The sequence below is a fragment of the Salvelinus namaycush genome, unplaced genomic scaffold, assembly GCF_016432855.1.
Source record: "Salvelinus namaycush isolate Seneca unplaced genomic scaffold, SaNama_1.0 Scaffold41, whole genome shotgun sequence".
Lineage (NCBI taxonomy): Eukaryota > Metazoa > Chordata > Actinopteri > Salmoniformes > Salmonidae > Salvelinus > Salvelinus namaycush.
In genome coordinates this window covers 484,742-511,976 of record NW_024061098.1, presented here as the reverse complement: position 1 = coordinate 511,976, position 27,235 = coordinate 484,742, and the positions used below count along the sequence as shown (strand labels likewise).

At 42.2% G+C, this 27,235-nt stretch overlaps 1 protein-coding gene across 3 annotated transcripts; it reads right to left on the bottom strand.

Moving 5' to 3' along the window:
* Positions 1-846: 846 nt before the first annotated feature.
* LOC120041139 (ceramide synthase 2-like) lies at positions 847-26,277 on the bottom strand. 3 transcript variants are annotated; one of them, XM_038986090.1, is made up of 11 exons: positions 26,196-26,277; positions 15,504-15,686; positions 15,107-15,224; positions 13,273-13,391; positions 12,724-12,781; positions 12,553-12,603; positions 12,090-12,182; positions 10,501-10,629; positions 10,079-10,185; positions 9,621-9,774; positions 847-2,726 (listed from the first exon to the last, which is right to left on the bottom strand). In XM_038986090.1, the coding sequence occupies exons 2-11, from the start codon at positions 15,683-15,685 to the stop codon at positions 2,565-2,567; spliced, it is 1,173 nt and encodes a 390-aa protein (XP_038842018.1). In that variant the 5' UTR covers position 15,686; positions 26,196-26,277; the 3' UTR covers positions 847-2,564. The 3 variants fall into 3 exon arrangements, with proteins under 3 accessions (XP_038842018.1, XP_038842017.1, XP_038842016.1); XM_038986089.1 differs by lacking the exon at positions 26,196-26,277 and adding an exon at positions 25,474-25,590; XM_038986088.1 differs by lacking the exon at positions 26,196-26,277 and adding an exon at positions 25,161-25,573.
* Between the last annotated feature and the right edge of the window lie 958 nt (positions 26,278-27,235).

Here is a 27,235-nt window from a genome sequence, read left to right as displayed (position 1 = left end):
AAGCTTTTCAAACTTGACTATACCATTGTTAGGCAGGCCTAGCCTAAGGATCCACACCGTATCTTACCTGCCCCACTGACTCCTTAGCATTTATGTGCATACTTAATCCTTAGACTACTGGAGGCACCACCAACAGAGAAACATTACTCTTATCTTCAAAGGAAAAGTAACGTTTGGTCATGCAAACAAACCCTGAATAACATGGCCAAAGGCATATTCATTCATTCCTTCATTCTAATTAAAAGGTCTGAAATAGCCCAAGTACAAATAAAGTAGGTAGAAAAGGGGCAGTAATGTTGGTGAATAAGTGACCTTGTCCCCAGGCTCAATTGCTACGCATGGAGTTTCGCATGAAAAAGAGAGCCAACTGGAGGATGAGATTAGTGAAAAAGATCATTTGATCCACAAAGCTGTCTGGAGGATGAGTAAGAGAAGATTGGGAAGGCGGATGCAGCAGTGATCATTCACTAAAGATCACAGCTTCTTTTATTGTCCTAATGTGGGCCAGCTACAGTCATGTCAGCTAGGGGGGGAGATCATGTTAATTTGGAAGAATCTCAATTGCATACTCCTCACGGTCACTCTCCTTGCATCCTTCTCAAAACCCTTAGGAAGAGAAAGCCAGAGGAACCTCCCCTCTGACCTTCTCTTCCAATGGGTTTTGAGAAGGATGTGACCCCCAGCTGACATGACTGTAGCAGGCCCGCATTAGGACAATACGAGGAATTAGGAATGGAACGCAGACGGGACCATTCAGTCATTTTACCTAATTTCTACGGTTTGTACTTTGCTTTGAACTAGAGACACAAAACGTATTCATAAAGAAATAATCACAGGAGACGACCATTAAATTCACAATAACCTTTATCATATCTTTGCAACATGACAAAATAAGAAACTAGTTGGGGAAAAGCGTATTTTTGGGGGGAAAGGGGGGAGTCATAGGGATAGGTCTTTGCGCTAAGACATGAAGAAGTGAAGGGGAACAAAGGACATGTTACAGCACTGCAGGGAGATCATGTGCATCTGGTCAAATGTAGTGCACTATGTAGGTAGTAATAGGGTGCCATTTGGGACGTACAAAAGTAATCCATATTGGAGAGTTGAATAAAGAAAGATAGAGCAAGATGGTAGACAGGAAATTAAAAAGAAACATGGTGAGAGATTTATATATATATATTTTTTTTTTTACACGTAACAGATAAGGCACAGGCAAAACTAAAACATACTTTGGTGTCCATTTTATTTAAAAAACTTAATGAATTGAACCAAACGCTTTACAAAGAAATGGAAAAGGACTCCATGAAAATGAAATAAATAGGAAATGAAAACTGTAGTGTAATTGTAAACCCCAATCATAATCCAAATCACTGTATGGCCTGGACTGTCATTTTGCTTTAATGTTGTATTGGGTCTATGCTGACCCATAAAGTGCCTCTTTGGATGAATGGGCATAAAAATACAGATTTTAATGAATATATTCTCCTCCAGTCTGGTTGAATTAAGTGTTGGACTGGTTTGGGTAGGTCAGACCATTTCTCTGAAATGTGTCTGGATCAATGACTGGACTTTTTAAATAAAAAAATAAAACAAAATCAAATCTGATAACTAAAAAGTTATTTTCAAAACATGAACAAACATTTAAAAAGTATTATTTCAAGCTGTGTGCTTTCTGCTCCCCAAGAGCCATTGCATTTGGAGACCGGCATAAACTAAGACAAATATCGACACAATGCAAACCCAACTCGTCAGCTTTTAAACCATTAAAACAACTTAATTATTAACCGCCATATTTTTTTTCCAACAAAATCTTAACCAAGAACATTAACAACAACGGCACATTCCAGGTTGAATAAGAATGCCATGGCAACAATAGTAGTGCCTGATCTACAATCCAATAACAAAATGGCAGGGGCAAAAACCAATGACTTATTTTCCATTATCGCTACTGTATGCTTTAGTGGTCTGACATGGTGATTTGAACACTTATACTGACCTGTACCATGTTGTGGTCATTAAGAGCACCTCATCTCTCTTGGCAGTTTTAAGTGTTGGGACATTGCATGTCATTTACCTCAGTGTGTCATTATTTGGGAAGGGTGTCAGTGTACTGAGAAGGCAGCATTTGAACAGTCAAGTTTCAGTCTAGCAATACTCAGAGCGGGGACCCAGTTTGGGGAAACCCTGCCTTAGTGAATGATTTGCAATGTAAGGACTCAGAACAGTAAGAAATAGAGGCGGATGGATAGAAATGATAGGGAATAACAGTTTGTTGGTAAGGCACTGGACAGCTCAGACCATGCACAGTTTTACTGTGTGTTTGGGTCCATTGCAGTCTTTCCTGAACTCTCCCCTCCCTCCTTCAACTAGTGTGATCTACAGAGCAGTGAAACCCATCCAAGCCTCGTAAGGAGTGTGATCTTTAGCATTATTTGTGTATATATCATTCAGCGGTGTGTGCGTGTGTGTGTGGCTTTTCCACCATCCATTCTGCCCTACTTTGGCCTCATGGGAGTTGTTCTTCCCTATTCCTGACACATCCTCCTTGGTGTCTCTGTAACAAATCACTCCATTTTGCTGTGGTGGTGGTGGTTGTTGTTAAGCACTGTGTGGCCATTGCCATTCTGCACAAAGCCATTTTTTGTTTTCTCCCTTTTCTCATGGTCATCATCCTCCTCGTCTGACTCAGTCTCTTCCCTGTCGCTCCTCTCATCCTCAACGATATCCTGATGGGAGAGAGAGTACATTTAGGTAATTTTGTCAAATGTAGGTCAAATTCATGCATTTAAGTTAAGGCAGAGGCTGCACAGCCAACTTTTCTAGACCCCGGTTCCTAGCAGCTGGAGGTCCCAGGGCTTCTTCTGCACATGTGCAGGACTCCACTTTGCGCATATTCTCTGAACGTCCATGCAGCATCTGCATACCAACCAATCAGTTTCATTGGGGGGGGGGGGTGTATTTAGATCTTCAGTTAAAGGCTACTATGAAACTGTAGACTATAACTCAACCACAACATTTGTACAATCTACATGAGTAATTTTATTTTAGAAAGACCCGTCGCTCCGTAAACATGCCTGGGCGAGAATAAATAATACTAGCAAGTAGGGCCGACCCCATTTCGTCGACAGGTCGATTGTTTGATCGATAGGCTTTTGGTCAACCAAGATTTAGTTGAGATTTGGCAAATATATATATATTAAAAAAATGTATTGCACACAAGACACCTGTCTGATTCACACCTGTCTCAGTGTCAATTAGACAAGCAGAGGCCGTGGGGATGGCACACCAGTATCCCCAGTAGTACATTTACCATTAATTCCCATAATTTCTACAATGTTTATTTCATTCTATTTACGAGTTGTAAATTTATTCATCGTCTTTTGTTTGGAGCGCTCCTGTCAATTTTGAGTAAGGACACACACCTGATTTGACTGGAGACTGGAGTGTCGGCCTTCTCGCCCGCTCCAATTTAACTCGAGTAGCACCCACTTCTCCAGCACAGGTCATGACCGCCCCAGCATGCATTTGTAGTCTACTTGTGTGCTGCTAATAGCTCCATGCTTTAGCTACTGTCATGGAGTTCGCTAAATATTTTCATAAAGAAACTGATAAAACACACAGGTGCTAAAAGGTGACTTACAGGACCAACAGCAAGAGAGGGAGTGTGGTGATGTAGTGTCCACAACTAAAGAATCATTGTGGAATCTGAAAAGACACATATCCTGAAAGCCACATGGTGTACTTACTACATGCACATGCTAAAAGAAAGGAACTAGGTGGGTAGATAACTAAGTGTGTCATTGTAGCAATGCATTTAGAAACAAGAAATCAGATCTCTTAAACGTGTCATTCATTTTTGGTCTATTATATTTACAATAGGCCATAATTGATTTTGGCCCAATAGGCCCTGCATATTCCCACATTCAAGCTTTCCATTTTGGTTGGGTTATTTTGCCTAAAAACCTTTAAGCCTACCTATAATAAAAATAAACTCTACATCTCTGCCCAGCCTGGCAAGAGGGGCCAAAAGGGTGTTTAGCATCCCCAGTGGCTCTGCAAGTGTGGAGAGGATATTCTCCGCTGCTGGCCCGCTCTCCAGGGACCATCACATGAGCCAGACTGGCCAAACCAGTGTTTCTAAAAATGAATTCAAAGGCACTAGCAAGTCATTTTTCATTTAATTTGTATTTCATTCTAAGTCACAGCCTATTAGCACAATCTATAGACTATAATAATTTAATACAACAAAATGTTAAAATGCAGAGTCCCCTATGTCCCTACCAGCCTACTGTGTCGCACTCGAAAATGCTTCACAATGTATTTCGTTGTAGGCTATAGCCTTGAAATAAAGCCTAAATAATACATTTTCGTTCCTTCTTAGGCTCCCCGTCTGGCTCCTGACCTATTTAATGTTTATATGCTGTTTAATATGACATGCATTCATCTTTTCATGTTTATTGAAATCCATGTGGTTTGGTTTAAATGCTTCGAAACCAAAATGGTAGCTCCAGGTAGTCACAAAAATAGATGGGTGTTGGTTAAATTGTGATTTTAATTAATGGAGCAAATTCGGAGCTGCAGTTTATTTTTATTTTTCCTGGTGAGCGCGGAGCGGTTTTTAGCAGCGCGGTTGGAAAGGAGCTTGCGCACAACTCCGGGATTTCCAACATCACAACTCGGCTCACATGCTCTGGTGGGAGGAGAAGCGTGTAACAGTTTTTTTTTTTTCTGTTAAGGCTATATTGATCTCTGGCTCCCGCTTTAGTAATTTGTGTGTCATCATTTTTAACCGCAATGCTTACAACATCAGACAAGCGCAGTATAATATATAATAGATTTAATAGATTTTTTTCAATCATAGGGTGTGTGTCTAGATATGTATTTCTTTGTCATGGACAGCACTAGCAAGCAAGCATCGCGACACACATATCAGCAATGGAATAATTATACAGACAAAGTAGCCCTACTAAACAAAGCCACGTAGACAGACAAAAATAACCATACGGCCTCAGCAAAATCTAAAGGAAATAACTAGATTGAACAACAAGAAGACTGTGTCCTCTTTTTGGTCAGTGCCAGCAGAGGAAAGGAAGAGCGGCCCTCAGTTTCTTGCGGTCTCCCCCCGCCGAGACTGACCAGAGGCAGGCACCATCAACCCAGTAAAAAAAAAAAAAAAAAAGCAAATGATATTCATTTATGCTCACTCAGCCGTGCCTCACAAGCAATAAAACAACTGATCCATTACCAATGTGATCATATAACCTACCTCAAATGTTGAAATATATCAAACAAAAATGGTCTGAGGAGAACAATGCATTGGCAGGGCAATTCAAGCATAGCCAACATATGGTGATAATCTATTAGGCCTAAAGCCTACTGAACAAACCCATTGCTACAGCAATGTTTTTAAATAGGTTAATGCTGCATAGGCTTAACATTACTTTTTTTTTTTTAAATCACGTAAAAAATATGTTTTATGTGAGCGGTAGAGCTCGGCTTGCCTTTTGACTCAAAAGGTGATCTTGACTCAAAAAGGTTGGTGACCACAGTCTTTATATCCACCAACCAATGGCATTTCTTAAAGTAGGTCAACCACTAGAGGGATATTTAAAACCTACAAATTCAAGTTTTATGTTTGTGCCGTTGTGTGCCCACATTGCATTGACGCATCCTTGACTAGGCTACTAGCATCAACCAGGGGTGAAAGTAATTAAAACAAAAGTGTCAAGAAAAGTATAAGCTTCTACACCATTACTGCATGAAAAATTAGCAAATGGACTTGAAAACAGGTGGTATATTCTACGCTCCAAAATGCGATGTGGTTCGAAGAGAGCACTGACATTTTGCCAAGGCAGATATGAGTGGCCGAGACGCGCGCGGATAGCAGTTGGCGAGTAAATTCTGGCCTAATGACAATCGCAAAATGTCTGTACACTTTTTTGGTATAACAACTGAACTGTTTGGAGGCTGGAAATATGTTGCGTGTCGTTGAATGCGCACGGGTAGCCTAGTAAAGAAGCTCTTTGAAGTGATTGTTCGGCAAATCAGAAGAAGAAAACATGACTGGTTGTGTTTATGCCATAAAAGGTAAAACGTTTTTTTTAAAGTCACAGTGCCTTTAAAAAATATTAATATCCCTTGATTTATTCCACATTGTTGTTACAGCCTGAATTAAAAGTTGAATAAATATTGGGTAAGTCTAAGTGCTTTGCCCACAAATGTACAATATTTGCACATAATAATATTTTTAATTCTTCAAGCTCTGTCAAATTGGTTGTTGATCATTGCTAGACAGCAATTTTCAAGTCTTGCCATAGATTTTCAAGACAATTTAAGTCAAAACTGTAACTAGGCCACTCAGGAACATTCAATGCCATCTTGGTAGGCAACTCCAGTGTATATTTGGCCTTGTGTGTAAGGTTATTGTCCTGCTTAAAAGGTGAATTTGTCACCCAGTGCATGTTGGAAAGCAGACTAAACCAGGTTTTCCTCTTGGATTTTCCCTGTGCCCCCCCCCAAAAAACTCTAGTCCTTGCCGATGACAAGCATACCCATAGCATGATGCAGCCACCACCATTCTTGAAAATATGACGAGAGGTACTCAGTGATGTGTTATTTGGGATTTGCCACAAACGTAACGCTTTGTATTCATGACATAAAGTCTATTTCTTTGCCACATTTTTTTGCAGTCTTACTTTAGTGCCTTAATGTAAACAGGATACATGTTTTGGAATATGTTTTATTCTGTACAGGTTTCAGTCTTTTCACTTTGTCATTTAGGTTAGTATTGTGGATTAACTACAACAGGGATGGGCAACTGGGGGCCTTTTTGTAGGCCCATGGACCAATTCATTTTGATTTATTTTTACTGTTTAGATAGAATAATAGAATACACAAGGTACAATTTCAACATTTGGTTGTGCATCAGCAGTCACATCAATTAGCCCATGCCAGCATTTTTTAAAAGATTGGTATGTTAGTCTAGCGTCCAACCGTCTAAACTTGTAGTGAGCATGGTAAAATTACAGACCAGGGTGGGGTCCATTGATCATCAGTTATCATATTAAAAACTGCAAACATTTGCCTCCACCCTATTGCAAAATGTGTAGAATTGCAGTACATTCTAAAACTGCTATTTCAAAACTGCTATTTTTTTCTCTGCCCCATGACAAAACATTTACAATTGCATCAAACTTGCTTCAAAACAAACATTTTCTCTATGCCCCATGGCAAAATGTGCAGAATTGCAGGAAATTAACTTTAAAACAATTTTTTTGTATCTTTGCTGTCAAGAAAATGTTTTGCTTGCAAGGTGGTGGGCCACTGAGGCCACTCTTCATGAGTTCTGAATTTTTGTGGAACCCGCCCATCCCTGAACTACAATGTTGTTTATCCATCCTCAGTTGTTTTCTGCTATCACAGCCATTAAACTCTTATTGATTTAAATCCCTGAGCGGTTTCTTTCCTCCGGTAATTGAGGTAGGAAGGACGCCTGTATCTTTGTAGTGATTTTTTTTTTACCCAACTACCAATAGGTGCCCTTCCCAGCTGCACAACCCAACCCAGCTGCATTGCTCCTTGACACAATGCCCACTTAACCCTGAAGCCAACCGCACCAATGTGTTGGTCGCAAGTGTACGGTGTTTCCTCCGTGTCAGCGTGCACTGCCCCCGGCCCGCCACAGGAGTTGCTAGTGCGCGATGGGACAAGGACATCCCTGCCGACCAAACCCTCCCCTAACCCGGACGACGCTGGACCAATTGTGCGCTGCACCATGGGTCTCCCGGTCGTGGCCGGCTGCGACAGAGCCTGGACTCAAACCCAGAATCTCTAGTGGCACAGCTAACACCGTGATGCAGTGCCTTAGACCACTGAGCCACTCAGGAGGCCTAAACACTATTATTGCACACAGTGAGACAATGCAATTTAAGATTATTTTAATTTTTTTTACTCCTGAACTTATTTAGGCTTGCCATAACAAAGGGGTTGAATACTTATTGACTCAAGAAATTTCTGCTTTTAATTGAATGAATTTGTAAAACTTTCTAAAAACATAATTCCACTTTGACATTATGGGGTATTGTGTGTAGGCCAGTGACCCTACATTCTGAATTGTATCCATTTTAAATTCAGGCTGTAACACCAGAAAATGTGGAAAAAGTCACAGGGTGGGAATACTTTCTGAAGGCTCTGTATATACACCCCCCCCCCTTCTCTTTTACACCGCTACTACTCGCTGTTATCATCTATGCAGTCACTGTAATAACTCTACCTACATGTACATATTACCTCAGTTACCTCGACTAACCGGTGCCCCCGCACATTGATTCTGTACCGGTACCCCCAGTATATAGTCTCGCTATTGTTATTTTACTGCTGTTCTTTAATTACTTGTTACTTTTACTTCTTGTTCGTATTTTATATTTTGAAACTGCATTGTTGGTTAGGGCCTCATAAGTAAGCATTTCACTGTAAACTCTACACCTGTTGTATTCGGCGCATGTGACTAATAACATTTTATTCGATTTGTTTTATTTGATTAGATAAATGCTTCATGAGCTTAGTTAAACTGTCATACCACATTAGAACCCAAAATACAAGCTTATTTCACACCAATGTGTATAAGCAATCTAAATGTAAACAAACAGTAATAAACATCGTTAAAACTAAAAAAATTATATCATGGATGGTCAGTCCTTGCATCCATAGCCCCATCTATGAATTTGAAAGTGGCTACATTTCTCCAGGCCCATCCCTAAACTTTTGACCAAAACAGAGGCGGGGTGTGGCTTTGTTATTGTTTCAATGGAGGACTCTATGTTTAAGTTAGCTAGGTAAGACAACCACATCAAAATAATTGTAAGTAAACGTTGAGTTTGAGTGGTGATGTCGAACAGTCGGTTTACATGTACAGTTGGGTGATAGAAAGTAGAGCGGTGAGGATCAGAACATTTTGACATAGGGGCGGTTTCCCAGACACAGATTAAGCCTCACCCTGGACTAAAAAGCACTTTCAATGAAAATTCTCCATTGAGTTTGCTTTTTAGTCATTAGGGGTATTAGGGTTTTCTAAAGCTAGCCAGCTGCAGTTAGCTTCATATTCCAGAGCCCTATATTACGTACGTAGTTTGAGCACCTTTTTCCCCACTCCTATCGATAAAATAATTTGCACACGTTTGACTATACATGAAGTTTCAAATGCATTCTGTCATTACTAAATGTGCTAGGTATTTTTAACACAACTATTTTTTTGAACACAAACATTTGGCTAATAAAATATTTAACAAGTTGTCTTACTCAAGTTAAAGGTGATGATGATGCAACCTTTGCGAAAGGTAATATGATTTTATTGGTCCTCAACTCGCAGCTCAGACCCTTCATTCAGGATAAATAGAGTTAGCCCTGAGTTAACCTGCCCGGGAGCAGACTAGTTCGTTGCCATAGAAATGTACCTGGCTAAAAAAGGTGAGCCACGTTCGTAGTACCGGTTATCCCGAGCTGAACGCAGAGTTACCTTGCTAAACTCCTCAAACCACATATATAGTATAGGGCTCTGGGCTAGGCTCAATCGCTGTCCAGGGAAACCTCTCCCTATAGTGATTAGGTTCGGGAATACATACATTTCCAGGTAGGAACTTGACGGCCATGCGCAGGATGAGGCCAGCCCAGAAGATGTGCAGACACTGTAGCACAAACAACAGCCCGTTGAAGAAGTAGAACCCAAAGAAAGGGGGATAGAGGGTCAATGGGTACACCCACGTAGTATGTATGATCCTGGGGGAAGAAACAGACAGATCCAGTCAATACAGCTCTGCATGGGCAGTCAAAAGCATTTTGACAAAGACTTAAGTAAATCCCCAGAATGCATTGCATCCTGTATCACTGACAGAAAATAATACTTGACACATATGGAGGCAGTTTCCCCAGACACAGATTAAACCTAGTCCTGGACTAAAAAGCAAGCTCAATGTAAAAGCTCAGTTGAAAAGGCTTCTTAGTCCAGGATTAGGCTTAATATGTGTCCGGGAAACTGCCTCTAGGATGCAGATGAGTGTCATCCAAGATCTGAGCATCTTACCAGAAGGGGAGTATGACAAGGCGGGTAAGGATGAACACAGCTGCAAACAGGATGAAGATGTAGTTGCAGGTCTTTCTCCATCCTGCATAGTTGAACATCTTTGCTGACTAAAAGGAACAGGAAAAAATAAATAAATAATAAATATATGGTTGCTGTTTCCGAAATTCTCCTCTAGATGGCAGGCTTAACAGTATGACCAGTTCTGTGAGTAGAGATTCTATAAGCACCATTTATTATTATAATGATAATACAATGACTTTCCATATAGAAATAACACTCACTCTTCTATACTTATCATGGAATGGATATAGTGTCTTTAGGTTTGTAATGGTGAAATAGCTGGATGCCTTTTTGCTTGACATTGTATTGCATTGTTGGAGAAATAAGATTGGGTATGGGGGGGGGGGGGGGGGGGGTTGTACCTCCAGTAGGTAGTCTGAGGCATCATGCACAAGCATGATCAAAGTCCCGGCACGGATGTAGTTGACCAACCACGAGAAACTGATCAGCAGAATAGTGGCCACATGGTGAACAATCTGCTCCTTAAAATCCTTGAAGAGAGCGAGAGAGGTGGAGTTTGTCAGTTATGCAAATGTTTAGTTTACTTTGTGCACTGCACATCAGCTTCAGTCATAACAGCGGTGGTGGTAGTTCCCTTTAAAATCTTGTTGAAACTAGTTCTAGTTCTGATGGATATGGCACCATGGTCATGACGTTCCTCACTCGTAACTTGATTATCGAGTTTCTTTTGGATGCGTCGTTCTGAACTACAGTTATCTTAAATTAGAGCTTTAACACTGCGGAATATTAGCAAAACGTTCAAAGATTGAAATGTCTGGAGGGACACCTAAGCTACGGTTACAGACACCTGGTTTCAACACCGAGTCATGTAGTTCAAATGTTTCCAATGATCCAGGTTTATTCAACAAAATCAATGTCACAAAAATGTGTCATGGAAACGGCAGCTATAGGAGAAATTATCATTTTTTTATCTGTTCGACAGGGGTTTATTTTTCTTATGTCTAACTTTCTTTGTGACAAATGATAATGGAAACTGTGTTTTTCAAATAAATTATGATTAGGGAATAATTTTGAAGGTAGGCCTATGCACGGCACGTGGGTTATAAAGCTTCACCACATTTAATTCTAAATGCCTACTGTTTGCTAATTTAAAAAAAAATGCAACTATAAAAATAAATGTTTCTTTGCAGGACAAAGACTGTCTTGACTTTCAAGAATGCCTGAATCACTTTGCCTTGCTTTTCTGGTTGGCTGGATGCAAGTTTCACCAGCCAATTATTTCAGATCTACAGGAGTGCAAGTTTCACCATGACACGGACCGTGGCGATAGTTTGCACATGGTAAATTAGTACATACGTGCATTCTATCCAGGCTGGCTTTCGCGGGCTACTTGAGACATGTAACAGATAGCTGGGGAAGTCATACAGGCTGACGCTGATTTATTAATGTGCAATTTTCATAAATGGAAACACTGAGTGCATGTAGCCATGTGCACTTTCCAATTACAACTGAACTAAAAACCCTACAAAGAAAACCTGAACAAAAAACAAACAAGCCCAATTTGGAATTCCACTGCAATTACAGCTAACTTAATGACACCATTGTTTTGGATCAGCCCCATTATTTCATTGTGTCTGTCAAATCAACCGACAAACAGGACTGGATTTCAGTCAAGTCTGCTGACTGTTTTGAAGAGTTGCCACCTTTCGTTTGGACTCGCCGGCTGGAAAATAAATAAGTCTGGAAAACATGGTCAATCAGTCTCCACTGCCATACCTTTCCACAGTGTGCCGGTCACACATTAACCCACAGATTAAATTAACACCCCTCCCTCCCTAACTTAGTTGTGATTCCCTAACTGACATCTGTCGAAATAAGGTTAGCTTGCTTTTATCGCTCTCTCTGCCTTCTTGACGACAGTCTCTCCTGTTACCACTGTAAATGGTACTGAATGTAAATTGTCAATGTTTCTGAATTAGGCTCCACTTACTTTGCGCTTGACATCCGTTGCCACACTGAATAGTAGCGAGATGTAGAATCCCAGCTCAATCATGTAGTACCAGTACTGAGAAGGCAGCAGTGGCTATAAGAGGGAAGAACAAACATTGAATATAAAAAAAATATGGTATTTAGCAGACACTTCTAAAGCTACTTAAAGTATAGTGCATGCTTACATTTATGCATGCATACATTTTCATTCATAAAAGGTGTCTAGAAATACCAAACTGGAATCTTCAATCAGGCAGCTCATCGAATTTGATAAACAAGCATGAAAAACTGTTCATGTACTGGGAACCTTTGAAAAATAATTTGCTTGTGACTCTCCCATATTGTGGTAGACACTGACTTTGTAAAGATTTTAGACCAACTAAACATTTAAAACCAATTAAAATTTAGAGACCAACAGTCTTATAGAAAATGTGGGCAAAAAAGGTGGCACATAATGTACATACCAGTGTGGGGAAGCCATTCCACATCTCCTCCATGTCATAGAACCATGGTTTCTAGGAAGAGATTTCAGTGTCAAACACGAACACAAAATGGCACACGCAAAGGTATAAAACATTACAAAGGCAAAGCATTGCTAGAGAAAATATATGCCAACAGTAAATGGTGGTACTCACATCAATTAGGGCACCCAGGCCAGCAATGAAAGCAAGAAAGTAAAAGGTAAATCTCCAACTGCAAGAGAACGCACAGCAACCTCAGAAACCCCATATGAACAGAACACAACTTCACATGTTCACACAACAGATAGACAATAAACTATGGCTCCTTCAAGACAAAGTAAAACATGAGCTACAACTACCTGTAAACTATACAAGGGAGCTTATGTTTTGATCAGGTGAATAAGACTCACGTCAAATCACGGTAAAGACAATAGCAGGCACTTTTACAGAAGGCACATAACATGTTACACAGTAGAAATACGCCCACATCGGAAATAAATAAATAAAGGTTGTTTAATTAATTAAAATGTGGGCAAGTGCAAGTTCCATTCAACCATGTTCATCTGCTCCGCTACTATTCATTTCAGTTAGCGGTACCATACTTTCTTTGCTAAAACAATTGATTTCAACCATATTCAATACAGAAATGAGTGTAGCCTCTGACTGTATAACCACAGATAGAAAAATAAGGCTTGTGGGTTTGCACTTGGCTGCTAAGGGTACCAGGCTTCCCGGAACTTCTTGATCTGGCTCGGCAGTTCCTGGTTCCTCCGCCGTCGGAACCACCTCTGGACCTGCCGCACCGAGCAGGCCGACTGTTTAGTTAACTCCTCCACTGAACTCTGACAGAGAGAAACGAGGGTTAAGAGCAATATACACTTAAATTAAAGGGATAATCCACCCCCCCCCCCAAATAAATACAAACATGAAACTCCTGTCAATTTGGTGAAGGTCTGTTTCATTAGTGTACCAACTCAGTGGCTTTGTGGTTAGTGTCTGCCCTGAGATTGGAAAGTTGAGAGTCCAGACTGCAAATTGGGGGTAAGGCCCTGAACTAGACTAGCGTCCTGTTCAGGGGGTGAACTTGTACATCAAGCTGCCTCACGCTACAGAAACAGGCTCTTATGAGTCATTCCAGATTGCACAATGATTTAACCTCTATGTGGTCCTTCTGTGAAATCAGGAAATCGTGTAGGAACGTGTCATAGCTACCTGGTTCTCGTCACTAGAGATAGGGGATAACACACCATCACATTTCATAAGGCTTTTAAAATAATTACCTGCACTCCAGATCGCCAAATCAGCCAATAGATGGTATGGGTGGGTATACTTGTCAAGAACACATCCATCCGTTCATATCGTCGTGACGAAGTACATAATATATTTCGCTTAGATGTGCTCAATCTAAACAGTGTCCCAAATGATTCAACTCAGGGTGTTTTCGTAAATTCACTGTGGAGTGCCTGAGTGTGCTCAGAGTGCGCTCTGGCCGTTCAGAAATTCAGAGGGTTGTCAGATTGTCCAGTAGGGTTGATCTGAGCGTTCTGACCTCACAACGGCTGTCAAGCACCTAAGCTAACTTACTGAAGTTGTCTAGCTTGCTAGCTACTTTCCAGACACGAATGAGAGAACACCTCCCTCTGACCATTTTACTCACCTTAGCTGAGCTGATTAGGTTGTCTACATGTTATCTAGAGCATTGGTGGCTAACTGTCCTGCTGGCAACAATTTAATAAAACATTTTTTTGCCAACAACGTTGACTGACACCAATCGTATTCAACAAGTGTTGCGCGTTTGTAAATTCCTCAGGTATTCTGCTCCCTGGCACACTCAGACGAGAATGCTCTGAAACCGGAGTTGATAGCCAGAGTGAATTTACGAATGCACCCTCAGTTTCTCCATCAAGTACCATCTTGCAATGCGCTTTGTGTGTCTGTGGAAAACGTGGGAAAGGGCCGTTGTTGCCATAGCAACGTACTCTGCACTCGTTTGTTCAGGCGATTTTACAGCTAGCTAGTTACTTCACATACTGATATTGACTTTGGTATTATTGTGTGTAGTGTAGCTACGTTTGCTAACTAGCTAGCCAACCAGCCCAGAGAGAGCCATGTTTTGTAGTCGACTTCAACTTCAACAGATTTCCAATGACTTTCACATTGCTACCAGCCTTGTTATAACAACAAAAAAAATGTGTTCACAAAAAACATTGTTTTCACATATTAGTGTTGTTTAACACAGTTAATCATAGGAATTAATGGTTTGGTGGTTTGGGGTGGATTATCCCTTTAACATCTTATGTGCTAATGTCTCCTTCAATTATTGTTTTACTGTAAAGTGTGCTGCGATTTTGAATGCACTTTAAATAATGGTTGATTTAATGTAGATATTGTGCATGGATTTGACTAAGGAGTTGTGCAGTGTTTGTGTGAACTATTGAACTGTGTGGCCACGTGGATTTGGTCAGTGGAACTGTATGGTAGTTTACTACATGTAGGATTAGGAAGGTGTTGGCGTTTGACCCCGGTATGTAGCATTATAGTTATGCTGTGCAATTACCTGTGAGGGGAACTTTGATGCATTGCAGAAATAGGATTCCAGTGTGGTGTTGGGAGCAGCTCTGACACGCGGTTTCTCCCTCACTCTAAGTAAAGAGGCAAGTTGAACGGCCACGGTCCTGGATAGTCAAGAGGAAGCAAAGGAGGACAGGAAAGTGTTGTAGGGACTGTAAATCAGTTATGATTGTTGTAGTGAACACAAGTCAACAAGGCTAGCTGAACAGGAAAACGAGATTTGAGCAATACAGGTTAAAAACAACAGCAAACTAATGGAACATAGCAAGGCCATTGCAATGTGAGGAGGTGGCGAGGGGAGGTATTGGTTTCATCCTGAATAGGGTGTCCCTACTTCTGACCAAGGCCCAAAGGATTCTTGGTCTTGGGCCTGGAGTACTGACCTCTCAAATATCTGTCGTACAATCAGGAAGCATACTGCGATGGGGAAGATGACCCAGAGATCCCTTCCTTTAGCGAAGACTTGGCCATCCCGGTCCTTGAGGTTGGCCCAACCCAGGCCCGCTGGGAACCACAACCGGTCCTGCCAGATCCATTCACTAAGCTCCCTAAGCCAGGTCAGCATTCTGAGAAAGAAAGAAAGATGCAGACAAAGGGGTAAAGGGACAAGGCTTTTTTGGTGTCAGGTACAGTCTGACTTCAAAACATTTGTTAGATCACATACCAAAATAACATCCAAAATGGTTCAAGTAAAGGAACGCTGCCACAAATATTTGTACGGAATGTATTGTTGTGTTAGTGAATTTAAAATGTGGGTGTGTCATGCCAAATAGTGTCCCCCTGTCAAAAAAGTATCTCCCCCCGCTTCATAATGGGATTTGATGAGTTCTAGCTTCTGTTGCTAGGGCTGTTGCTAGAACTTGCAAAATTCTGACCGGATTACGTAATGAACCAAAGCGTCCGTTGCTATGCTGGTTGCTTGGCTCTCGTAGCGGTCCCGAAGGATGGAGGACGCGGGGAATTCTAGTTCCATTTCGCCTCATAAGCGCTCAAAATTATTACCTCAAAATTGCTCTCCAATGACGGTTGGTGTTTTTAACGGTGACAACCTGCCAACTACCTGCTGCTTCAAAGGATCGAAAAGACGGGAAAGAGAACACTCTTTCTTAAACATATGTCTTTATAAGAAAATATTGTTAGAGGAATAAATCATTTCAGCTGTTTTTAGACTGACGTTGTTAGCTAGTGTACTTATTTACCTCAGCCTGCCTAGTCAGCTAGCAAGCCAGAGTTTTATTTAGCTAACGTTAGATCAGTTTCATTTAGCTAACGTTAGCTAGCTAGCTACCTTTTAAATATCATTAGGTAAAAGAGGATTACTATTTGCATCCATAACTTTTATGCGATCATTTGTGATGTGATTATTATGTCATGTTGATCTTGGTGTGCTGGTGCATCCATCCATATTTGCATAGTCACTCAGCCATGAAAACATGAGCGAGCTGGTGACACTTAATACACTGACAACCTTATCTGACCCATCAACATTTCCAACAATGCGTTGGCCTGGTGTATAAGAATGTATAACAAAGAACAATCTACAGATGCTTCAAACACCTACTGCAGGACTTCCTGACATTCCCCAGATGAATCCATTAGCTATCTGAATACAAGCTTTGACAATGCAGAGCAGCTGTTGTGGCATAGATGCAGCCATTGATACTAGTTGAGTGGGCAAGATGCTGTGTAGGTTTAATTACAACACAGGCAATGGGATATGCTGTGAAAGACTCTCAAAGCCACTATGACATCACTGCTACTGTCATTACTGGCAGGGTTTACTCGTTTTGTTAGAAATGGTGTGTAAATAAGAGGGCCTGATTCTCATTTTACTGAGGCACCTTTGTGTCTGAAGTCTGTCAGAGGGCAAGAGGCCAGCATGACCACACTACCCGCTTGGTTATTTTAGAACACACACTGACTGTGACACTGATAGTTGTGCAAAGCCAGATCATCAAATTAATGCAGAGAGAGCACAGATCTGTGCCCAACATCACACTTTTTACACAATCCTAGGCACAGGAGATGCCTTGTTTTTTTTTTGGGGGGGGGGGGGGGGGGGTTATTTTCACTTACGATGACAGTTCTTGGTACAAAAGGGTTTAAGAGTATTCACATAGGGAAGCCTCAGTGCCAGCTACACTAGAGAGATCCTCCAAACAAACCAGTCACTGTGTGACACCCAGTGCCCCTCTCCTGTCTGTTGATTGTTTAACAGGGATTGCATGCATGGACTTTGAACACTCCTATGCTTACTGTGAATTAATAGGGCTGTGGCGCTCTGGCGCCTGCCTTTGTTTGCACAGGAGGAAGGACCATTCTTGCAGTTTTCAGAGAAAGCTGGATATAAAAATAAATAAATAAAAATTTTACAGAGTATGTATGGGAAACATACCAACAATAGTATGCCACATAATTAATTGATGGAGTAGTTGGTCAGTATAGCACGCATATGCATGGTGTTTGTCACATCATTTGCTTAAAAAACAGCAGATCCTGGAATCTCCTTTACCCTCCAGGTGACCTATGAACTTACTTACAATGTCAAAGGACATGGAGGGAAACTTCACAAATAACACCGCAAAATGAAACATTGTAGTCAGAGGGTGAAATGCGATGAATTGATTGAATACAAAGTAGACTGTCATCGGTCCGGAGAGGAAACAATGTTGCGAGCATTCCAATAGTGTGTGCTTTTTGTGGCCTGGGATTTTAATGCAGGGTAACTGAAATCCGTTTGACCTCATTTTTACCAGCATGTCACCTGTGCAACTGGAGGCGACAAAACTCTTGAACACCAATACTCCACACACACAAACAAGGCTCTCCCTCACCCTCCCTTCGGCAAATCTGACCATAACTCCATCCTCCTGATTCCTGCTTAGAAGCAAACAGGAAGTATCAGTGATGCACTCAATACAGAAGTGGTCAGATGACGCAGATGCTAAGCTACAGGACTGTAGATTCACTGTGGGGAGGACAGGAAATGGAGGGCAGAGCACACCCCCTCCACAGGACTATAGTGGAGCGGGTCGACAGCTTCAAGTTCCTCATTGTCCACATCACGAAGGAATTAACATGGTCCACACACACCAACATAGTGGTGAAGAAGGCACAACAATGCCTCTTCCCACTCAGGAGACTGAAAAGATTTGGCATGGGTCCTCAGAGCCTCAAAAAGTTCTACAGCTGCACCATTGAGAGCATCTTGACTGGCTACATCACCGCTTGGTATGGAAATTGCTTGGCATCCGACCGCAAAGCGCTACAGAGGGTAGTGCGTACAGCCCAGTACATCACTGGGGCCGAGCTCTGCCATCTAGGACCTCTATACCAGGCGGTGTATGAGGAAGGGCCTAAAAACAGTCAAAGACTCCAGCCATCCAAGTCATCGACTGTTCTCTACTACTGCATGGCAAGCAGTACCGATTCACCAACTCTGGAACCAACAGGACCCTGAACAGCTTCTATCCCCAAGCCATAAGACTGCTAAATAGTTAACCAAATAGCTACCATACTATCTGCATTGACCCCCTCTTTTGCACTAACAAGCTAATCACATACGCTGCTGCTACTGCTTATTATCTATACTGTTGCCTAGTCACTTTACTCCTACCTATATGTACATATCTACCTCAATTACCTCGTACCCCTGCACATCAACTCGGTACTGGTACTCTGTGTATTTAGCCAAGTTACAGTTACTCATTGTGTATTTATTCCTTGTGTTATTATCTTTATTATTGTTGTCTCTGCATTGTTGGGAAGGGCCAGTAAGTAAGCATTTCACTGTTAGTCTACACCTGTTGTTTACAAAGCATGTGACAAATACAATTTGATTGGATTTAGATTGTGGCCGGCAATGTGGGCGTTGCTACACCTGCAGGAACGCGCCCCCTCAAGCATCCCATTGTGGGCATCCTCATGCTTGTGTTCAACTGCTCAGTGAAAATTAATTTTAAAAGTTAATATTCTGTTAACTCCTATCCAAATAATGTTGTTGACTCATCCTATACTTGTATGTGGCCAAAGCATAAATTGGAGAAAAAACACTTTTTCAAACCCCACCTCAGACCTTTTCAAAAATGCTTCCTATTTCCTCATTGAAAATGATGTAATCTACCATAGGAAGGTGAGCTGTCCAATCAGTCTACTTGCACAAATATATAAAAAATATATATATCACCTTTATTTAACCAGGTAGGCCAGTTGACAACAAGTTCTCATTTACAACTGCGACCTGGCCAAGATAAAGCAAAGCAGTGCGACAAAAACAACAGTTACACGTTCATTAACACGGTACTTAATTTTGTTTATCTGTCGGCCCCAGCCTGTGTAGCTAACTGACACTCTACCCATTCATTGCCATCTACCCATGTTGTAGTCTTAGGTGTTTACCCATTGTTGTCTTAGCCCTCCCAATCAACACCTGTGATTGCTTTATGCCTCCCTCTAATGTCAATATGCCTTGTATACTGCTGTTTAGGGTAGCTCTCATTGTTTTGTTTTACTGCAGAGCCCCTAGTCCTGCTCTACATGCCTCGGTTAGCTCCCTTGCCCCACCCCCCACACATGCTGAGACCGCACCTAGCTTAACTGGCACTTCCAGAGATGCAGCCTCTCTCATTGTCACTCAATGCCCAGGTTTACCTCCACTGTACTCGCACCCTACCATGCCCTTGTCTGTGCATTATTCCCTGAATCTATCCTACCACGCCCAGAAGTCTGTTCCTTTTACTCTCTGTTCCGAACACACTAGACGACCAGTTCTTATAGCCTTTAGCCGTACCCTTATCTTACTCCTCCGCTGTTCCTCTGGTGATGTAGAGGTTAACCCAGGCCCTGTGTGTCCCCAGGCGCTCTCATTTGTTGACTTCTCTAACCGGCAAAGCCTTGGGTTCATGCATGTTAACATCAGAAGCCTTCTCCCTAAGTTTGCATTATTCACTGCTTTAGCACACTCCGCCAACCCTGATGTCCTAGCCGTGTCTGAATCCTGGCTTAGGAAGCCCACCAAAAATACTGAAATTTCCATCCCCAACTACAACATTTTCCGTCAAGATAGAACTGCCAAAGGGGGAGAAGTTGCAATCTACTGTAGAGATGGCCAGAACTCCGCAGGCTTACTATCCAGGTCTATGCCCAAACAGTTCGAACTACTACTTTTAAAAATCCATCTCTCCAGAAATAAGTCTCTCACTGTTGCCGCTTGTTATAGACCCCCCACAGCTCCCAGCTGTGCCCTGGACACCATATGTGAATAAATTGTCCCCCCATCTATCGTCAGAGTTCGTACTGTTAGGTGACCTAAACTGGGATATGCTTAACACCCCGGCCGTCCTACAATCTAAGCTAGATGCCCTCAATCTCACACAAATGATCAAGGAACCTACCAGGTACAACCCCAAAATCATAAACATGGGCACCCTCATAGATATCATCCTGACCAACCTGCCCTCTAAATACACCTTTGCTGTTTTCAACCAGGATCTCAGCGATCACTGCCTCTGCCTTCGTCCGTTATGGGTCCGCAGTCAAACGACCACTCCTCATCACTGTCAAACTCTCCCTAAAACACTTCTGCGAGCAGGCCTTTCTAAATCGACCTGGCCCGGGTATCCTGGAAGGATATTGACCTCACCCCATCAGTTGAGGATGCCTGGTTGTTCTTCAAAAGTGCCTTTCTCACTATCTTAAATAAACATGCCCCTTTCAAAAAATGTATAACTAAGAACAGATATAGCCCTTGGTTCACTCCAGACTTGACTGCCCTTGACCGGCACAAAAACATCCTGTGGCGCACTGCACTAGCTTCGAATAGTCCCCGCGATATGCAACTTTTCAGGGAAGTCTGGAACCAATATACACAGTCAGTTAGGAAAGCAAAGGCTAGCTTTTTCAAACAGAAATTTGCATCCTGCAGCACTAATTCCAAAAAGTTCTGGGACACTGTAAAGTCCATGAAGAATAAGAACACCTCCCAGCTGCCCACTGCACTGAGGTTAGGAAACACTGTCACCACCGATAAATCCTCGATAATCGAGAATTTCAATAAGCATTTCTCTACAGCTGGCCACGCTTTCCACCTGGCTACCCCAACCCCAGCCTACAGCTCCGCACCCCCCACGGCAACTGGCCCAAGCCCTCCCCCGCTTCTCCTTCACCCAAATCCAGACAGCTGATGTCCTGAAAGAGCTGTAAAAGCTGGATCCCTACAAATCTGCTGGGCTAGACAATCTGGACCCTCTCTTCCTAAAATTATCTGCCGCCATTGTCGCAACCCCTATTACTAGTCTGTTCAACCTCTCATATCGTCTGAGATTTCTAAAGATTGAAAAGCGGCCGCGGTCATCCCCCTCTTAAAAGGGGGAGACACTCTAGACCCAAACTGTTACAGACCTATATCCAACCTGCCCTGCCTTTCTAAAGTCTTCGAAAGCCAAGTGAACAAACAGATCACTGACCATTTCGAATCCCACCGTACCTTCTCCGCTATGCAATTCGGTTTCCAAGCTGGTCATGGGTGCACCTCAGCGACGCTCAAGTTCCTAAACGATATCATAACCACCATCGATAAGACTGTACTGTGCAGCCGTCGTCATCGGCCTGGCCAAGGTCAATCACTGTATTCTTATCGGCAGACTCAAAAGCCTTGGTTTCTCTAATGACTGCCTCGCCTGGTTCACCAACTACTTCTCAGATAGAGTTCAGTGTGTCAAATCAGAGGGCCTGTTGTCCGGACCTCTGGCAGTCTCTATGGGGGTGCCACAGGGTTCAATTCTCAGGCTGACTCTTTTCTCTGTATATATCAATGATGTCGCTCTTGCTGCTGGTGATTCTTTGATTCACCTCTACACAGACGACACCATTCTGTATACATCTGGCCCTTCCTTGGACACTGTGTTAATAAACCTCCAAAAAAGCTTCAATGCCATACAACACTCCTTCCGTGGCCTCCAATTGCTCTTAAACGCTGGTAAAACTAAATGCATGCTCTTCAACCGATTGCTGCCCGCACCCGCCCGCCTAGCATTACTACTCTGGACGGTTCTGACTTAGAATATGTGGACTATATAAATACCTAGGTGTCTGGCTAGACTCTAAACTCTCCTTCCAGACTCATTTTGAGCATCTCCAATCCAAAATTAAATCTAGAAATCGGCTTCCTATTTCGCAACAAAGCCTCCTTCACTCATGATGCCAAACATACCCTCGTAAAACTGACTATCCTGCCGATCCTGGACTTGGGCGGTGTCATTTACAAATTAGCCTCCAACACTCTACTCAGCAAATTGGGTGCAGTCCATCACAGTGCCATCCGTTTAATCACCAAAGCCCCATATACTACCCACCATTGCAAACTGAATGCTCTCATTGGCTGGCCCTCAATACATATCCGTCACCAAACCTACTGGCTCCAGGTCATCTATAAGCCTTCGCTAGGTACATCCCCGCCTTATCTCAGCTCACTGATCACCATAGCAACACCCATCCGTAGCACGCGCTCCAGCAGGTATATTGCACTGGTCATCCCCAAAGCCAACACTTCCTTTGGCTGCTGCCAATGACTGGAACGAATTGCAAAAATCACTGAAGTTAGAGACTTATCTCCCTCTCTAACTTTAAGCATCAGCTGTCAGAGCAGCTTATCGATGGCTGCAGCTGTACACAGCCCACCTGTAAATAGCCCCTCCAACCAACTACCTACCTCATCCCCATATGTGTTTCTGCTCTTTTGCACACCAGTATTTCTACTTGCACATCCTCACCTGCACATCTATCACTCCAGTGTTAATTGCTAAACTGTAATTATTTCGCCACTATGGCCTATTTATTGCCTTACCTCCTTACTTCATTTGCACACACTGTATACAGATTTTCTATTGTGTTATTGACTGTACGTTTGTTTATCCCATGTGTAACTCTGTGTTGTTTTTTTCCGCACTGCTTTGCTTTAACTTGGCCAGATCGCAGTTGTAAATGAGAACTTGTTCTCAACTGGCCTACCTGGTTAAATAAAGGTGAAAAAAAGTGTGTACAGTCAATAACACAATAGAAAAGGAAAATAGAAAAATATATGTACAGTGTGTGCAAATGTAGAAGAGTAGGGAGGTAGGCAATAAATAGGCCATAGAGGCGAAATAATTACAATTTAGCATTAATACTGGAGTGATAGATGTGTAGATGTGCAAGTAGAGATATTGGGGTGCAAAAGAGCAAGAGGATAAGTAACAATATAGGGATGAGGTAGTTGGGTGTGCTATTTATAGATTGGCTGTGTACAGGTACAGTGATCGGTAAGCTGCTCTGACAGCTGATGCTTAAAGTTAGAGAGGGAGATAAGTCTCCAACTTCAGTGATTTTTGCAATTCGTTCCAGTCATTGGCAGCAGAGAACTGGAAGGAAAGGCGGCCAAAGGAAGTGTTGGCTTTGGGGATGACCAGTGCAATATACCTGCTGGAGCGCGTGCTACAGATGGGTGTTGCTATGGTGACCAGTGAGCTGAGTAGGCGGGGATTTACCTAGCAAAGACTTACAGATGACCTGGAGCCAGTAGGTTTGGCGACAGATATGTATTGAGGGCCAGCCAACGACAGCATACAGGTCGCAGTGGTGGGTAGTATATGGGGCTTTGGTGACAAAACAGATGGCACTGTGATAGACTACATCCAGTTTGTTGAGTAGAGTGATGGGAGGCCATTTTGTAAATGACATCGCCGAAGTCAAGGATCGGTAGGATAGTCAGTTTTACGAGGGTATGTTTAGCAGCATGAGTGAAGGAGGCTTTGTTGCGAAATTGGAAGCCGATTCTAGATTTAATTTTGGATTGCAGATGCTTAATGTGAGTCTGGAAGGAGAGTTTACAGTCTAACCAGACACCTAGGTATTTATAGTTGTCCACATATTCTAAGTCAGAACTGTCCAGAGTAGTGATGCTAGTCGGGCGGGAGGGTGCAGGCAGCAATCGGTTGAAATGCATGCACTTAGTTTTACTAGCATTTAAAGATTGGTATATGCCAACAACATTCTGTTGTTGAGGTATGCCCACACCATTCCAACACAGAGAAGCAGGTTAACATAATAAATAAATATTTCACTCATATTTTAAGTAATGATAAAATATTGCACATGAATTATATCACAAAGCAGAGATGCTAAAAAAATGTTGCCCGTGCTACAGACATCTATATTGGTCCGCTAATACTAGTAAAGGCCGAGTGCACTACTTCTGTGAATACCTTTTTCAATTATAATTGTTTTATTCAGATTTTTCAGGGGGTGTATGGTCCTAGCTAGCTAGCTAGCTACCTACAGGTGTTTCCCCTGAAAGCGGGGGCGAAGGTCACTGTCTACCTGTGTCCTAACTAATTAGCTACTGGTGTAGCCCGCTGCCTCCCGCCAGCTACAGTACAGGAGTCCTATCTTAAAAATTGACCAATAGAATTGGACCCAATAAAGAGGGGTTCCTGCAAATGAAGGAACGCTCCGAATTGCGGGCCGCAATCACACCCTTCTAAACATTTCCGGTAACTTTCCTTAGGGTGTGGGACTTCTTACGTTTCATCATCTGTAGGTTATAACTCGTTATAGGCTATTTTCCTCCACAACCAAAGTAAACGATGGACGTCCAAAGCATTCGTTTTCACGATTTTCTTCTTTCCAACCTGTTATTGTGCGATAGTTCATGGTTGCATTTCAAACCATGACCTTCATTTATCGCTGTGTTCCTAAACAAACATCACCACGAGATCAGCACATAGCCTATTCGGACAAACTCCAGTTGACAGGAGTTACTGTCATCCGGAATTATTTGAAAACATTCAAGTATATTTCTCTTTGTGTGGCAAGGGGGTGACAAGTTTGCGGAAAAGCCATTATAGGCGCGCATCTCAGGGTACTAACTATCCAAGGGAGAGTGAATGTTAAAATACTAACAAGGCGAGGCGAGTAGTCCAACGTAGCCTGTTTTAAAATGACAATTGCAAGAATTCAAACAAAACTTATATCACATCTAGTTCCATATAACGGTGGGAACTTACCTCCGTTTTATCTTTCACGCAGGTAGGCCTATTCGCCGCAGTGTGAAAACGCGGAAACTGGAATGTTGCTGTATGTCTCCTATAGAATAAGCAATTGAGCTCTATGCCGACGACGCCATCAGCGATAATCCAAATTGATTATGAAAATTGGCTGGAGTCTGCATTGAAGATTATTATCCGGCCACTCGATCATCGACAATTTTCTGCATTTGAGGGAAATGTAATGCTTCCCCTTGGCTTGTAGAACTTTCTCCCTTATGAAATACTTCTACTTTTTGTTGGGATGAGGGCCCGGAACAGTTATTTTACTTACTCGGAGCAATATGGCAGATGTTTGCCGGGAATGGGCGTCGGTTAGCCCGGTTTCTCATTTGGACAAACGGAATGGGAGTAGAAGATGGTAGAGTAGGAGCACTGAGGTAAGGGTAGGAGTCGGGACAGTGGGAGTGGCGGGGATCAAGCTATTTAAAGTGACGTTCACGGCATGCGAAAACGCCTGAACTTGTTGGGACGCATCTGCCAAACCCTAGTACAGTCGACAGATTATCCTTTATATTGACCAGATACTCTAGTGCCGGCTCTAACAATGAAAATACATTTCTTTAAAAAAATGGAAGGCAGTCGTCAAATTCAGGTGGGACCATTCTAGCCAATGAGAAGGCAGATATGCGTGTGAACAGGCACACCGGTTTCCACTAATTACCACAGCCCTAAAAAAAATAATCATGAAAACAAACATTTGCTTTTAATTTATGTTTAGGTATAAGGTTAGCAATGTCATTAAGGTTAAGTTTAAAATCACATTTTAAGTAGATAAATTGTAGAAATAGGCGGGGTGACTACCAGACAATTTCAGGTGTTATTTTCTCAAAGTTGCCAAGATGTCACGTGTGTCCTACTTATATCCATACACTCGTAACAACCTAATGATTGCGACATTTCTATTCGATCAAATAAGTAAAAAAAATATGCCATTACATTATTTTGTTCACCAAATTCAAAACTCATTGACCACCGTACAAATACTTATCTCACCTGGTGAGCAAAAACGAGAAATGCCACCTGCTGGAGAACAGATTTTGGGCCCATTTATCCCTCTCACTTCTTCTCTGCCACAGTTGTTTTGAGCCTAGGCTACATCAGATAGGAACAGGCGAAGCAAGAGGTTTTACTCCGCCCAAAATCTGTCGAAGAAAAATAAGCTTACGAAGTGAGAGATTTTTTTGTATGGAAGTCAATGAGTGTCGAATTTTGTCAACAAAAAAACAATTTATCTCTATACACCGTTCACACGCGTATAAGCCTTCTCATTGGCTAGAATGGTCCCACCTGATCTCGCCCCTCCCGCGTATTTCCATAACAGGCAATCTCTGTCTTCACGCACTGACCTGTGTACATTTTATCTGAAGATCTGCTGAGTATCTGTGGGGCTGACCTGTAATAAATGACTATGAAACAAATTGTTGGTGTAAGAGCTAGAATGAATCACATTATTAGACAAAGTCTTTAAATTAATTGTAGCCTATTATCTAAGCGGCAATTAACATGACAACTCAAACTAAATTATTCCACTGCTCTCTTTGCTACATACTTTAGTCAGACAACCATCATTGAAGTGGTTTATAGTGAGGAGGGGCGTTGTACAAAACAAAGTCATCAGCGATTGGATCATCTCTAACCAATCAGAGTATCAAAGCCAATTACTCATTTTCAAAAAGCTGCTTTACCAGCATAGTCTGGGTAGACAGGCAAGGCTGCAATATGAGTGAAAAAGCAGTTGCTATAGCGCTACTTAGATTCCCGTAGGCATACTTTGTACAGGGTTTTAGCTTAGAATGGGTTATGGATAGGGGACAATTTTTCACCTTTACTTGGTGATACTTCCTTATTTCTCGATTTGTAAGGCACTGGTGTCTTATAAACGCCTGTTTCCAGTTGCAGGTAGAACTCCGATAACAAGGAAATATAAAGAAGTGGCACTGCATCACAGTGCTTGAGGCGTCACTACAGACCCGGGTTCGATCCCAGGCTGTGTTACAGCCGGCCGTGACCGGGAAACCCATGGGGCGGCGCAC

Bases quoted from the DNA above. Each gene is read 5' to 3' on its own strand.
- LOC120041139 (XM_038986090.1), bottom strand. From the start codon at position 15,685: ATGCTGACCTGGCTTAGGGAGCTTAGTGAATGGATCTGGCAGGACCGG. The intron at 12,782-13,272 runs GTACCCTTAGCA...GTTCTCTTGCAG, and splicing joins AAGAAGTTCCGGGAAGCCTG to TTGGAGATTTACCTTTTACT. The intron at 9,775-10,078 runs GTAAGATGCTCA...TTCTTCCCCCAG, and splicing joins CTTGTCATACTCCCCTTCTG to GATCATACATACTACGTGGG.